The sequence below is a fragment of the Temnothorax nylanderi genome, unplaced genomic scaffold (genome assembly GCF_030848795.1).
Source record: "Temnothorax nylanderi isolate EJ_2023f unplaced genomic scaffold, tnyl_v1.0 TNYL_tig0062_pilon, whole genome shotgun sequence".
In the NCBI taxonomy this organism is placed as follows: domain Eukaryota; kingdom Metazoa; phylum Arthropoda; class Insecta; order Hymenoptera; family Formicidae; genus Temnothorax; species Temnothorax nylanderi.
The window spans coordinates 81226-94696 of record NW_027249124.1 but is presented as its reverse complement, the minus strand read 5'-3'; the positions used below and the strand labels follow the sequence as shown (position 1 = coordinate 94696).

The window sequence follows — 13471 nt, the reverse complement described above, 5'->3', positions numbered from 1 at the left end:
GTGTTTATAAAAAAAATCGTGAAATTTTTTTAAAACGTCCTCTATTTTTCAATTTCTTTTTTGCTAAATTTAGGTTCATGCGCATCGGAGGATCATAATTTAACGAAAAAATTTTGGTTCGTTGATTTCAGTTCATTACAAGGACCTGGGCATTCTCCCGCGCAAAATCTAGACGACAACTTCGAGCAGCTGCAGCGCCGCCATTTTGTATTTTTTCTACTATAAAAAAATGTTTTCTTGTACATTTGATCGTCAACATTATCATGTATTTTATTAGGATTCAATAAATATTCTCAGTTCTTTATAAAAAATTATCAAAAAAAGGGTCAAAGACACGAGTCTCCTCCATTAAGGGGATCCCCTTAAGGGGATCCTATAGTGGAGGCCGAACTTCCTCGACGTCGGTAATGTCAACCAAAGAGAATTTTCTAATCCTGTTTTCTATGTTATATATCTATACCTGTCCTTGTTTAACAAGAGGCATCTGTCTTTGTTCGATTGCTGCGCCATCTCTCGCTACACGCAATACTGCTTATCCTATCAACCTGAATGTGCTTTTGCTTAATAAACCTTCATTAAAGAAAATCTTTTTTTCTAGGCGTTGAATCTTAGTTCTATTTACACAATATTGTTCCTACACGTTTGCTCTAGGGCGCTGAGGTGTCATTATATATATATAAACTGCAGTATTTTTGTTATTGTCGTCAAATGACAGCTGTATGTGCCCAAATTAGTAAAATTTTTAATTTTTTTTCGTTCCCGATATGAAATCGTGTGTAGCGCCGTAGATTTTTGTGCGTACTTTAATTCAAGTACAAGAACTTGCAATTCTGTAAAGCCAATTTAAAGATTTCTTAAAATAAAAAAATGTCGGTAACTACTGCCACTATAGGAGCCCCTTAAGGTAGTCGACTCGCTACGTGCTAGTCATGTGACTGTTTGTAGGTTTTCACGTTCAGAAATATATTTCAGGCAATTTTTGCTAAGGGAAAAATAATTTTATGAATTATGGTGTAAAATTTCATACGTGACAAAGTATGTTACTTTTTCCAAATTCTGTGATTTTTCTCATTTGACTCCGTTTTGATCAGCTGATCATGCGAGTCGTCGAGAAAGGTTACAAGTGAGAAAAATACTTGGCAACGTCGCATTTTACGTCAATTACTGAGAAAGGGTTTCAAAACGTATGACAGGGGTGTCAATCACTATCCAATTCGGCTAAGAAAGACGAGCCCCATAACCTGCAACTACAGTGATTAGCCAGCGGCGTTGCCAAGTCTTCCCAACCTAACCTCGACCAAAAAATGTCTGCTCGATTACCGCATTTCCACTAAAATAAACTAAAAAATTAGCAGCGAAATCTCCGGTAAACTATATATTTTATGGTTGCATCGGATTCTTCGAAATCTAATGTACAAAAAGCAATGTTTTTTCTCACTTCATCTAATCGAAAAATGCGAAAATATGTGATTGAAACCGTGATAGAGCCTTCTTTTTCTGGCCGTCTGGTATGAAGTAATGCAAAATTTGTGATTTTCGAGATCGATTTTCTAGAGTAAATAGTCGGTAAGAAGCCACAGAAAAAATCGACTGCAAAGCTGACCCTAAGAGCAAAAAGTCGACTTTAAGTCGACTTGAAGTCGACTTCTACCGAAACTGACTTGGCAGAGAAGTCGACATTTTTAAGGACGAAAGTCGACTTGAAGTCGGCGAATGTCGCAAAAACCACCGACTTAAAGTCGACTTCCCGTCATGATGAAAAGTCGACTTCCCGTCATGACGAAAAGTCGACTTCCCGCCAACTTTTAAAGTCGATAAAATAAACCGCCGCGTACGTCTGGAGGTCGATTGTGTATCTTGAAACGAGGTAAAAATAACAAAAGTTAACAGATTTTATTAGATTTTGATAAATAAAATCGTAGATACGCTAATGAATTTTCTCACTTTTGTAATTTTTACCTCATTATTTCAAGATACACAATCGACCCCTTGCTGGAGGGCTAAAACTGATGCATTTCGATTTTTTTTCATATATAAAATAATTTAATTATCTAAAAAACTGTATAATTACAATCCTAATGTTTTATTCTTAATTACAAAGGCGGCCATATCTGTGCCACTTCTGCGTGCGCGGATTCCGGCAGCCACTTCTGGTAAGCTGACAATAACAGAACTAAAATTAAAACATTCCAGCGTTAATCGCGAAACAATATGCAAAATTAGCTATATAAATATATATCATATTATTATCATAATGTTGTAAATATATAATAATATTATATATATATATATATATATATATATATATGTATATATTATTATAAATATATAATATCCACAGACTTTTATACTAGACCACTAACATCTATGGACGCACTGCCGAAAAGCTGATGCGAGTGCAAGGTGCAAGTGTTAGTGAAGGGTGCGGCCATATTGAATTAACAATAAGTCACTATCGGGTGTTCAGTTGCTCATGATGTGCGTTTATCTGCATTCGTTATTACAGTACATAACGAAGCAGGCGAATGTTTTTGTGTTAAATATTGGTACATGTTATCAATAAGTTTGTAAGTCATGCCTTCGACGTGTAGCGTACTTGGATGCCGAAATCGAACCACTACTCCTGTAGTATTAAACCCTTTCTTTTGGACATTCTGTATATGCCAGACTATTGTATAGAAATCTTGTATAAAACCACTTGTATAGAATAGTAGTATAGCATATCTTGACTAAAATCAACATGGCGGCAAGCATCACGGGCGAGATGTCTGTCAGCGGTCTAGTATTGTATAGAAGTCTATGATAATATCTAAATATTATTTTATAAATTAAAATCTCACATTTTTTATCCGAACCCCAGATTTCTAGCAGTTTGTGTTTGGACACGACTCCCTGCGACTGCAGCGTTTGTACTATTGCTTGAGTGCGTGGTATCAACCTGAAAAAATCGTATTGAATTGATGTAATCTATTCGATAAATCAACGTGAAATCAAAAGGAGATAGAATAACGATTTACCTAGCCCATGACTTGGTGATGCTCCCAGGTGTTGTCAGCAGCGACGGGACAAATCGTTTCAGCTTAGGGCACACTTGACCCTCCAAGAAGAAATACGCTAACCACTTGACACCGTCCACGGATGCTCTATATCCATCGATGGTAGTGCCCATTCGGCCTTTCCGAATGTACCAGACACGCGGCAAATGATCTTTCCGGTTCATTGATTATATCTATAAATATCTTTATAAATAAGTAGGAAAAACATTATAAAGCAACAATTGTGATAAAAATACCTTGGCGGTGGATCAACCAATGGTTCACTAAGATGGCATAGCATGAGCGAATTTCGGCAATCATTCGGGTTCTATCATCGTGACACCTCGCATGTACATCTTATTCGTTTCGTACACCTCTTTATAAACCACCTATTCCGGACTGATTTTCCGTAGAACGCACGAAGAATGCATGAACACAGGTTCCTTCATTTCTGGTGTTCTGAAAGATGATACAGAATGGAGAGGTCGCATTCAATAGGTCTTAATTATCGATGATAATTAATAACACACCATACCTAACCTGTAAGCATGTTTCCACTTGGCCTTATCCTGATCCTCTTTTACCTCGTCGGGCAAAACCTTTCTCGCGACTTGATCCGCCATACCTGCAAGAACTATCTGGCGTCTTATCGTGTCCTGTCTCGCGGCACGTATTCCTCGCACTCGCGTAAACTCTGGTCCACTCATCTGGTCCTCCAGCCTCCTCGAGATTCGCCGCCATATTGATGATGCATGACGCGCCGCTTGACTGTTTTCCGTCTTTTTATAAGTCGACTATTTAAAAGTCGACTTTTAGTCGACTTTCCGCCATTTTTAGAAGTCGACTATTTAGAAGTCGACTTTTAGTCGACTTTTCGCCATTTTTAGAAGTCGACTAGAAGTCGACTTATAAAAGTCGACTTGCCGTCGACTTTCCGTCAACTGTGCTCTTAGGGGATCATATAATTTGATATAAAATCCAAAATCGAAAACTTTATCTAATACATGCCCTGACGAGGCGACTACCTTAAGTCGAGGCGCCATCCCCGAGTATATTTTAAGAAAATTATTCTCAACGCACAGACCCATGTCCGGTCACAGCCGAACGCCGAGCACACAGCCGCCGCACACGTACACGGCTGTATTCGCTGCTGTATGCGCGCGTCCGTGCCAGATGGTGGGAGGTCCCAACGTCCACGAACTAACAGTACTGTGTGGACCTACAGAAATAGATGCAATAGTATGTGCTCACCACGTGTTCCAACATTTCTTTTCTTTCATGATTTTTTCATTCTACACGGAAAAAATCAAAACTGCCTTGCTGATAAACAGTAAGTAGTATGAAAATCGATAGAAATTAGTTTTACTGATTAATTTTTTGATTCAGTTTCGAGTTAAATTTCCGGTAGATAATTAATTATTTTTATTCACTGTGTGATCTTTTGTGTAACTTATTGTTAGATCGCTATAACCTATATCAAACAATGAGATAAAAGATACATTAAATAAATAAAAAAATACATTTTGAAAAAGTTTAGTCATTTAAAAGCGTAAGCGTAAGTGTAGCGAACGTAAGCAATTTAAATTTTGCAATTTTTTTCTTTGGTGCACGTGAACGTGTGTAAGCCGTATGTTCTTCTACCGTGTGAAACACAGTACCACGTGGTAGAACATGTTATAACGTGTATCGGAAAATGAGATATGCCCCTGACATAATTGGGCCACCCAAATTTCAAAATTACGGACAACCATTTCATTTACCAATCTCTTTTTGTGATATGGAGGTACGTGTATTTTCTGGTACTACCTATCTCTGTTATAGTCCTGTACAAAGTAATCGCTATATATTATATGTTACAAGATTTTCTACTATTTGACAATTTTGATTTTCTAATGTAGAGGATAATGGATGGTAAAAGTATTTCAATATCTCCGTGGCAAAACAAAGATTTCATGAGACCCATTGATAGGTCGATCAGACAAACCAATTGTTATGCGACAGGCGAAAAAAGATATATTGGTATGTAATATTTAAATCGATAAATAAGACTTTGTTAAGGAAGATACGCTTTTGCTGAGAAGAGAGTAAATATAATAATATTTCCTATTTAAAGATATCGAGTTTCATGAAGCTGTATATCCAATCAGAGTCTGTATTTACGAAATATGTAATCCTGGAAGCGTAATTCAAATTTCGGCTCAAGATTCCAATAATCACTGGATTCAGTTGTGGGATGAATCGTCTCAGATTGTACCCCCGAAATCAAGATTATTTTCTCCACCGTTGTCGCATCCGTGTAACTTTAAAACCAAAATGCTCAAACTAGTATTTAAGGAGAGTTCACATGTCTCTTACACAAAGCTAGATGCTGTGATGCTCATCGGTACATCAGAATTGATCCTATCTAGAAATCCTAACGAGAGTTTAACTAATCTGTTCAAAGAAATTAACTGCATGTACTCTCCATACCATGACGATGTTCATAATTTAACAACAGATTCAGAAAGTGCACACTTAGATATAGTTTATCTGCAACAGAATTTTTCCAAATACTGTGTTATTTGTAAAAGGTATTATTATCATCGACATTAAATAATATTTGAATCTATTTTTTCTGTTAATAATAAAAATTAATTTAAAAATTAATTTGTTCCGATAATATTTGCAGCGACATAAGAAGGGTTTCTACATATCCTATATATTCAAATTATAAGAATAATTTGAAGCACAAAAAGGTATCTCAGGAGGTAACCCCTGGTTATGAGCAACCTCTTGATCAGAGATATCCGCGTCGTATTTTCTTAAAAAGTAATTCGAATTGTGCTAAGAGAGTGAAACTCTCATTGGATGAATCCAAGGAGCTATCGTTAGCTTTTTCCCAGGTGCATCAGACCCTCTCCAAGGAGCTATCACGTTGCAGTTTATCTGCGCTTCCTGTAAAGTATTCTAAGAAATCTATTTCTCATCACAATATTTATTACAATAATGACATTTCGTACTTTGAGTATTAAAGTATTTATTTTGTATTATATTAATTATATATTATCTTTACACAGAATGAAAAATACTACTAAAAATATTTAAATACTTAAATAAAAGTAAATAATAGGCGCTTTGATATTTTAACACGGGATCCTCTACTCTATACATGTTTGAACATGCGATATATTAGCTCTGAGAAAAAAATGTGCGATATATTTTATTATTTTACACCTAGATGTAAATATTTGCAACAATTAGATCTTACAGATTGCATCTTTGATGTTAATGATTTCGTAAACTTTCTTGACAATTGCGGCAGGCGTTTAACGCATTTAAAATTAAGTGAGTTCTCATTAAGTATCATCGACTTAAATCCTGTCCTACTTAAAACTTCAGAGACATGCAAAAATTTGAAAGGTATATGCATATAGTATATGTATATAATTGTCAAGATTATTGGTAAATTGTATAACAATTTGTAATACAAATTTTTTTTAGAATTGGATCTAAGTTATTCTGACATACCCTGGTAGAAATGTATGCAGTTTTCCTAGACACCCTTCCAGTTACTGTCTAGTATTACTGCATTCTCATTTGTGTAACAAGACTGCGTAGGAAATGGACAAGAACTTGATAGAATTTTATTCAGTATCTGAAGCAGTTTTCCTGGTAAAAATATATGCAGTTTGCGTGGACACCTGCCCAGTTATTGTCTAGTATTAATAGATGATTATTAGTTAAAATACTGCGCAGGAACTGGATAAGAACTGAACAAAGTTTCATTGAGTTTCTATTGTTTCCAAGACATATTGTAATATTGATTCAGTTTTATAACGTGCGCGTATTATACAGTCTGTATAAAATTAATTTAAAAGATTGCGTAAAGTGTTAAAAGATCTTAAAACTGCGTGAAGAATGAGTGAACGTGTAGAAAAACATAGAGCAAGGAAAAAGAAATTGGAGAAAATAAGGAATATGACAGGACAAAATTTTGTTGCAGAAATGACAACTAATAAGGCTATGATTGTAAGTGAGCAAAAGACAACAGAAATGTATATTAATAATACAGATTTGAATTGCGATGAGAACACATCAGACTATTCTGATAATAATAATATTAATGATATAAAAAGTAAAACTAAAACTAATCCTTAAAAATGAAATTTTTGAAGAAAAATGTAAAAGTGTTTATGATATATATGCAATCCGAATATAAAAATAAGGTCAATGAGAGTGTCATTGTTATTTCCTTGTTTATCGTGAGGAAATGGAATGCTGATAGGAAGAATAACTCTCCAAGTAACTTATTCGTCACTTTATTTCTTCGAGCAGTCAACGGAACGTCTAGTCGGTACGAGAGCCTGGCAAACACTAAATTCGTGGATGGGGGTAGCGCGAGACGGTGAAGATACTGGGACTAAATACAACATAGATCGTCCTGTCGATAATACAAATCGTACATACCGCCCGCCATTGAAATCTTAATTTCAATTAGAATCAAATTACAAATATAATAATATGGGGTGACTTTATACAATTCAAATAATACGAACAAACTAAAATTCTAAAGAATGCTTCTCCGTTGACTGATACAATAAATTAGATTTAACGTGAATATATAAATTGGATATAAAGATAAATTATAGAATTTACAGATCTTTGACTATAGTCAATCATGAGTCAATTTTACAAATGCAGAAGGGAAAATACATTCTTCTTCAATGGTACATGAGGTTCAGTCCTGCGGTAGCAGGCTGATTTTGCTGATGGGCCTCTTGATGATCCCGTTCTTTGTCTTCAATGTAAGAACTCGAACCAGTTGATCCTTTCCAGGGTGAACATCAATGATTCTTGCCAGCTTCCAACACAAGGGTGGAGTGTTGTCCTCCCTCAATACCACGATTCGCCCAGTAAGAGAGGAGGAAGATTTTATCGTCCTCCACTTTGTCCTTTGGTGCAGCTGCGTCAAATATTCAGTCGACCATCTCTTCCAAAAATGTTGGACCATTGTTTGAACTCTTTGCCATCGAGAAAGTCTATGCTCATTAATTTCTGTGAGATTTGGCTCAGGCAAAGCTTGGAGAGGACTGCCAATAAGGAAATGACCTGGTGTTAAGGCACAAGGATCATTTGGATCACTGGAGATTGCGGTAATAGGACGAGAATTAAGACATGATTCAATTTGGGTCAATACAGTATACATCTCTTCATACGTTAATAACGCATTTCCTACTATTCGCTTTAAGTGGTATTTAGTCGATTTTATACCAGCCTCCCAAATACCTCCAAAATGAGGCGCACTCGGAGGAATAAAATGCCAGTCTATCCGATCAACAGACAATTCAGACACAACTTTATTCTCAAATTGTTGTAAACGCAGTAAATTTCTTAATTCTTTCAATTCTTTATTTGCACCAACAAAGTTTGTGCCATTATCCGAGTATATGTCACTCGGCTTTCCTCGCCTTGATATAAATCGCTTTAGAGCATGGAGAAACGTTTCCGCGGTGCAATCGTAAACTAATTCTATATGAAGCGCTTTAGTAACGAAACAAACGAACAACGCAATATATGATTTTATCGTACGCTTTCCACGACCAGGACCCTCCTTTATCAAAATCGGTCCGCCATAATCGACACCACATCGCAAGAATGGGCGTGCAGGCTCAGTTCGACTCAATGGCAAGTTACCCATAAATTGCTCTACGGGAGTCGGATTCGCTCTAAAACATTTAACGCATTTTCGAATAACGCCTCTAACGGAACTTTTCCCATTCAAAGGCCAAAATCGCAACCGTAGTGAATTTAAGCTAACGTTAATTGCACACCTGCATGCAACTGCCGAATATGTTCATGCTCTATTATCAGTTTTGTTACATGATGTCGGGGTGGCAATACTATTGGGTGCTTAGTGTCAAACGCGAGACTTGCCTCTCGCAACCTTCCCCCAACACGAACAACACCATCTGCATCGACAAATGGATTTAATGACAACAATTTGCTAGCCTTATCCACCGATTGCTGCCTAGACAGATCCCTCATTTCAGGAAGGAATTCTTCGCGTTGAATTAATTTTATAATTTTAATAGTTGCTTTCTGCAGCTCTGCAGTTGTTAATTTTCCAGTATCTTTAACTGTCGGGCTCTTAAGATTATGTATAAAACGCAAACAAAATGCTATGACTCGCTGGAGCTTATTATAACTCGAGAATTTATATAATAATTCAACCTTTTCATTGGTATTAACGGCAACGAATATCCTCCGCGGTTCTAGAGCTTGATCATCAACAAAGGTTTCAGCCTTTCTACTCGGGTAAGCATTAGACGAAAGCCAATCTGGACCCTTCCACCAAATTTTCGACTCAATTAATTTTTCAGGCAGGAGACCACGCGAAACTACATCAGCAGGGTTATCATGACTGGAAACATGATGCCAGTCTTTAATTTCCGTTAAAGATTGAATTTGCGCGACTCTGTTGCTTACAAATGTTTTCCACGTGTTAGCCTCTTTAGAAATCCATGCTAAAACTATCTCTGAATCAGTCCAACAAAATTTTCTTGTGACATTGATGTTAAGTTGACTTGTCTTGTCTAATTCTTCAGCTGCTAATAAAGCGCCACACAATTCTAAACGCGGTAGAGATATAGATTTTAGTGGAGCTACTCGAGATTTAGCACAAAGCAATTCTACGTTTGATTTACCCGAATTATCAATGCTCTTTATATATATACACGCGCCGTAAGCAGATTGCGAAGCATCACAGAATGCATGTATTTCTATTTCTTGCCTATAGCCAATAACTTTCCTAGGTACCTCTAAATTGTTAAGTAGAAAGATTTGTTCAGTAAGTTTACATAAACCATTGTTTATGTATAGTTTGTGGTACCGTTTCGTCCCACGTTAATTTTAAAGACCACAATTTTTGCAATATAATTTTTACTAAAACTGATACAGGAGCAACTAATCCCAAAGGATCAAAAAATTGAGCTATAGTAGACAATATTGTTCTTTTAGTAACTTTAGCATTTTTGCAATTAAAATTGATAATAAATTTAATAGTGTTTGACTCGTGATTCCACCAAATGCCTAATACCTTTGTTTCTTGTTTATCTAAATTTATTTCAGAAGCTGACGTGTCGTTTGTATTGATCTCTGATATTATATCTGGGTTATTTGAAGCCCATTTATGCAAATGGAAGCCTCCCCCCGCCAGAATTTCTTTAATCTGCCTTGCTAATTCAATAGTTTTCTCAACCGTATCAGCACCCGTAAGCAGGTCATCCACATAGAAATCTTCTAATATCGCGGCTTGAGCCTTTGGATATTTTTTCCCATCTTTCTTTGCTGTCTCTTGTACACAATTAATCGCAAGAAATGGTGCGGAGGTAATACCGTAAGTTACTGTAGTTAGTCTTTTAAATTTAAGTTTTAATTCAGAAGCCTCTCTCCATACTATTTTGTGAAACTTACGATGTTGAGGAGCTAATTTAATTTGCCGATACATTTGTTTAATGTCTGCACAAATAACGTATGGATGACATCTGAATCTTTTTAATACGATAACTAGATCTTGTTGCAAAGGAGGACCCGCCATCAGAGCGTCGTTAAGACTAACTTGATTACTACTTTTCATTGACCCGTTAAATACTACGCGTAACTTTGTTGTTAAACTATCCTCGCGTAAAACCGCATGATGAGGAAGGTAAAACTCATCGCCAGTATCAGATAAATCTTCATCAGGAATAGGCTCCATATGCCCCAATGCTTCATATTCCCGCATGAATTCAATGTATCTCTTTTTAATAGAAGGATCCCGATCAAGCCTTCTTTCTAATGCATAAAAACGCTTAATTGCGATCTGTTTTGAAGATCCTAATTCGATACCCGGTTTAAACGGTAATTGCACACAAAACCTACCACTAGCATCTCGAGTAGTAGTATTCTGGAAAAATTGTTCACACTCGACATCTTGTGATACTTGACTAACTATATTCGGTTCTTCAATCTCCCAGAACCTTGACAATTGTTCCTCAAGAGAAATGGTACAATAAGCGCCTGCCACAGAACGAACTATATTATTTACAGCTCCTCCGGCTACCCATCCCAACAAGGTTTTCTGAAAAATAAGGTTGTTAGGTCCTGTTTGGATTTGACCCACACACAATAATTTCCAGAAAAGTTCTGCACCGAGTAATAAATCAATCGGCCCCGACAAGCAAAAGGATGGATCTGCTAGATTTAAATTATCAGGCACTGCTATGCTAGACATCGAGAAGGCCGCGACAGGCAAATTTTGCGTGATTTTTGGCAAAATCAAGCAATTAATTCTGGCAGAAAATGAGTTAAATCTCGACTTAATGCGGATATCTACTGATCGAGTAACTGCATTCACCGCCTGATTAATGCCTGATATAGCGATATTTGTAGAGTCTGATTTTAGACCAAGTTTTTCAAACATTCGTTTTGAAATAAAGTTAGACTGAGAACCCACATCAAGAAGGCCCCGACATTCATGTGTTATGTTATTTCGATCATAGATATAAACTATAAATGTAGACAATAGAACCTGAGCACCAACACGTTGTTGTTGGTAACAGCAATTCGTACTAAAGGTGACTGCTGAGCACATTCCATTCACGTTAGATGTGTGTTTATCGTGATCTTCTATATTCGAATAATGAAGAATGCTATGATGTCGTTTCTTACAATGTTTACAAGGACCGCTACGACATTGACTTGTCTTATGATTTTCTCGAAGACAGTTAGTACATAATTTAAGTTCCTTGACTTTGTCGCAACGTTCTTTTCCTTGCAAAGTTAATAATGTAGGACATACGTAAATGGAATGCGCTTCTTTGCATACGGAACATTGCGCATTTATGGCAATATTTACTGATTTTATATTCGACCTGCATACTTGCGGTTTGAATTTATTATTAATTTGCGTTTTTTCGCTTACTTTATGCGTTTGTAGATTTTCCAACGATCGGCAGCGATGCTTCAAGAATTCCCGTAGATCCTGGATTTCGGGCATTTCATTGGAATACAATGAATTTTCCCATTCGCGTCTAGTAGCATAATCAACTCTAGATAAAATAATAGGTATTACGATAGCATTCCAGGAATCCACCGGAACCTTCAGCCTTCTCAATGATTCGAAACTGCTGTTAAAATTGTCGAGTAATAATCTGAGCGATTCATAAGAGTTATTTGCTACAGTAGGAAGATTTAACAAAGTATTTACTTGGCTCTGAATTAGCATTCGAGGATTTTTAAAACGCTCTTCAATCGTTGACCACGCGAGATCATAGTTATCCGACGCGACCGTAATAAATTCAATAGATTTTAATGCACTTCCCATTAATGCGGAACGCAGATATTGAAATTTCTGTATATTATTTAAAGCATGATTGTTATGAACCAAGGAAGAGAAAGCATCGTGGAAAGGTAACCACTCAGAGTAATCTCCAGAAAATTTTGGTATATCAATGACTGGTAACTTAACTTGAGACACAGTCATATTTGCGGGGAAGTTAACGGGCGATGAATTACCTGAATTTACAGAAGTAATTACATCACGCTCAATTAAATGTTTAATTTTGGAGATCACCCGGAAATATTGAGTTTCGAATGCTTCGCGTTCATCTTCATGATCGTTAGATGGTTGCAAGATTTCAATTTTCGATTGCACAGTGTCAAATTCACTGAACACTGATTCGTATTTTTCTAAACGTGTTTCCAGCTCTTTTATGTCTGGTTGATCGGACAATTTGCTAAGATATGATTCCAATCGAGTGGTTTTTGCTTTTAATTGCGCTCTACGAGTCACAAGCTCGCGTGTATCAATAGCCGTACTAGCCGTAGCCATGATTTGTCATGTATAAATTAATGAAAGAATAAATAAGAATAAATAATGTATAATATATTGACCCGAATCAAATTTAGGAATTTGGAATTCGAGGATGTAGCCACTCACCTGAGCGATTTCTTATTTAGAGTTCTTATATACCGTTTGTTGTTCGTGCGTTCGTCCTTGGCCGTAACGTTCACGAAATTCCGTGCGCGAGGGCTGCGACGTGTATTATAGCTGAGTCCAGTCCTCGCTTCTCATCCAATAATTATGCTGATTGCTCGTTCGTGTGATGGGATGAGTTGAGATAATTCTCAATGTGTAGATGTTTGCAACTAATATACGATTAGTTAGGCTCTCGACGTTACCGTGCTCTTATGACTTGCTCCTCGGAAACTGCCGATGGAAAAATGGAGTAATTTCGTGCTCCAGATTTACCGGAGTACGTAACTTGTACATCCGGCTCGAAGGACCATATGTTATTTCCTTGTTTATCGTGAGGAAATGGAATGCTGATAGGAAGAATAACTCTCCAAGTAACTTATTCGTCACTTTATTTCTTCGAGCAGTCAACGGAACGTCTAGTCGGTACGAGAGCCTGGCA

General features: G+C 36.7%; 2 protein-coding genes and 1 long non-coding RNA gene across 4 annotated transcripts; 1 reads left to right on the top strand and 2 right to left on the bottom strand.

The window, feature by feature from the left end:
• Window positions 1-2020: 2020 nt before the first annotated feature.
• On the bottom strand, window positions 2021-3978 carry LOC139773453 (probable ATP-dependent RNA helicase DHX37). 2 transcript variants are annotated; one of them, XM_071707882.1, is made up of 5 exons: window positions 3571-3978; window positions 3293-3494; window positions 3018-3229; window positions 2841-2938; window positions 2021-2173 (listed from the first exon to the last, which is right to left on the bottom strand). In XM_071707882.1, exons 3-5 carry the CDS (start codon window positions 3218-3220, stop codon window positions 2094-2096), a joined length of 381 nt encoding a protein of 126 aa, XP_071563983.1. In that variant the 5' UTR covers window positions 3221-3229; window positions 3293-3494; window positions 3571-3978; the 3' UTR covers window positions 2021-2093. The 2 variants fall into 2 exon arrangements, with proteins under 2 accessions (XP_071563983.1, XP_071563985.1); XM_071707884.1 differs by having other exon boundaries at window positions 2021-2158.
• Window positions 3979-4939: 961 nt separating this feature from the next.
• On the top strand, window positions 4940-5718 carry LOC139773502 (uncharacterized). Its single transcript, XR_011718363.1, has 3 exons — window positions 4940-5054; window positions 5149-5605; window positions 5704-5718. It is a non-coding gene; the product is annotated as an uncharacterized lncRNA (long non-coding RNA).
• Window positions 5719-7752: 2034 nt separating this feature from the next.
• Window positions 7753-12885, bottom strand: LOC139773493 (uncharacterized). The gene is made up of 3 exons (XM_071707961.1): window positions 10111-12885; window positions 8833-9734; window positions 7753-8740 (listed from the first exon to the last, which is right to left on the bottom strand). The coding sequence occupies exons 1-3, from the start codon at window positions 12883-12885 to the stop codon at window positions 7753-7755; spliced, it is 4665 nt and encodes a 1554-aa protein (XP_071564062.1).
• Between the last annotated feature and the right edge of the window lie 586 nt (window positions 12886-13471).

Excerpts from the sequence above, each read along its gene's own strand:
- LOC139773493 (XM_071707961.1), bottom strand. The coding sequence starts at position 12,885 with ATGGCTACGGCTAGTACGGCTATTGATACACGCGAGCTTGTGACTCGT. Across the intron at positions 9,735-10,110 it reads TAGATAAACAAGAAACAAAG|AGCATTGATAATTCGGGTAA; the intron begins GTATTAGGCATT and ends ATATATATAAAG. Across the intron at positions 8,741-8,832 it reads CATGCAGGTGTGCAATTAAC|AGCGAATCCGACTCCCGTAG; the intron begins GTTAGCTTAAAT and ends TAAATGTTTTAG.
- LOC139773453 (XM_071707882.1), bottom strand. The coding sequence starts at position 3,220 with ATGAACCGGAAAGATCATTTGCCGCGTGTCTGGTACATTCGGAAAGGC. Across the intron at positions 2,939-3,017 it reads ATCACCAAGTCATGGGCTAG|GTTGATACCACGCACTCAAG; the intron begins GTAAATCGTTAT and ends CGATTTTTTCAG. Across the intron at positions 2,174-2,840 it reads CTGGGGTTCGGATAAAAAAT|TTCTGTTATTGTCAGCTTAC; the intron begins GTGAGATTTTAA and ends TTTTAATTTTAG.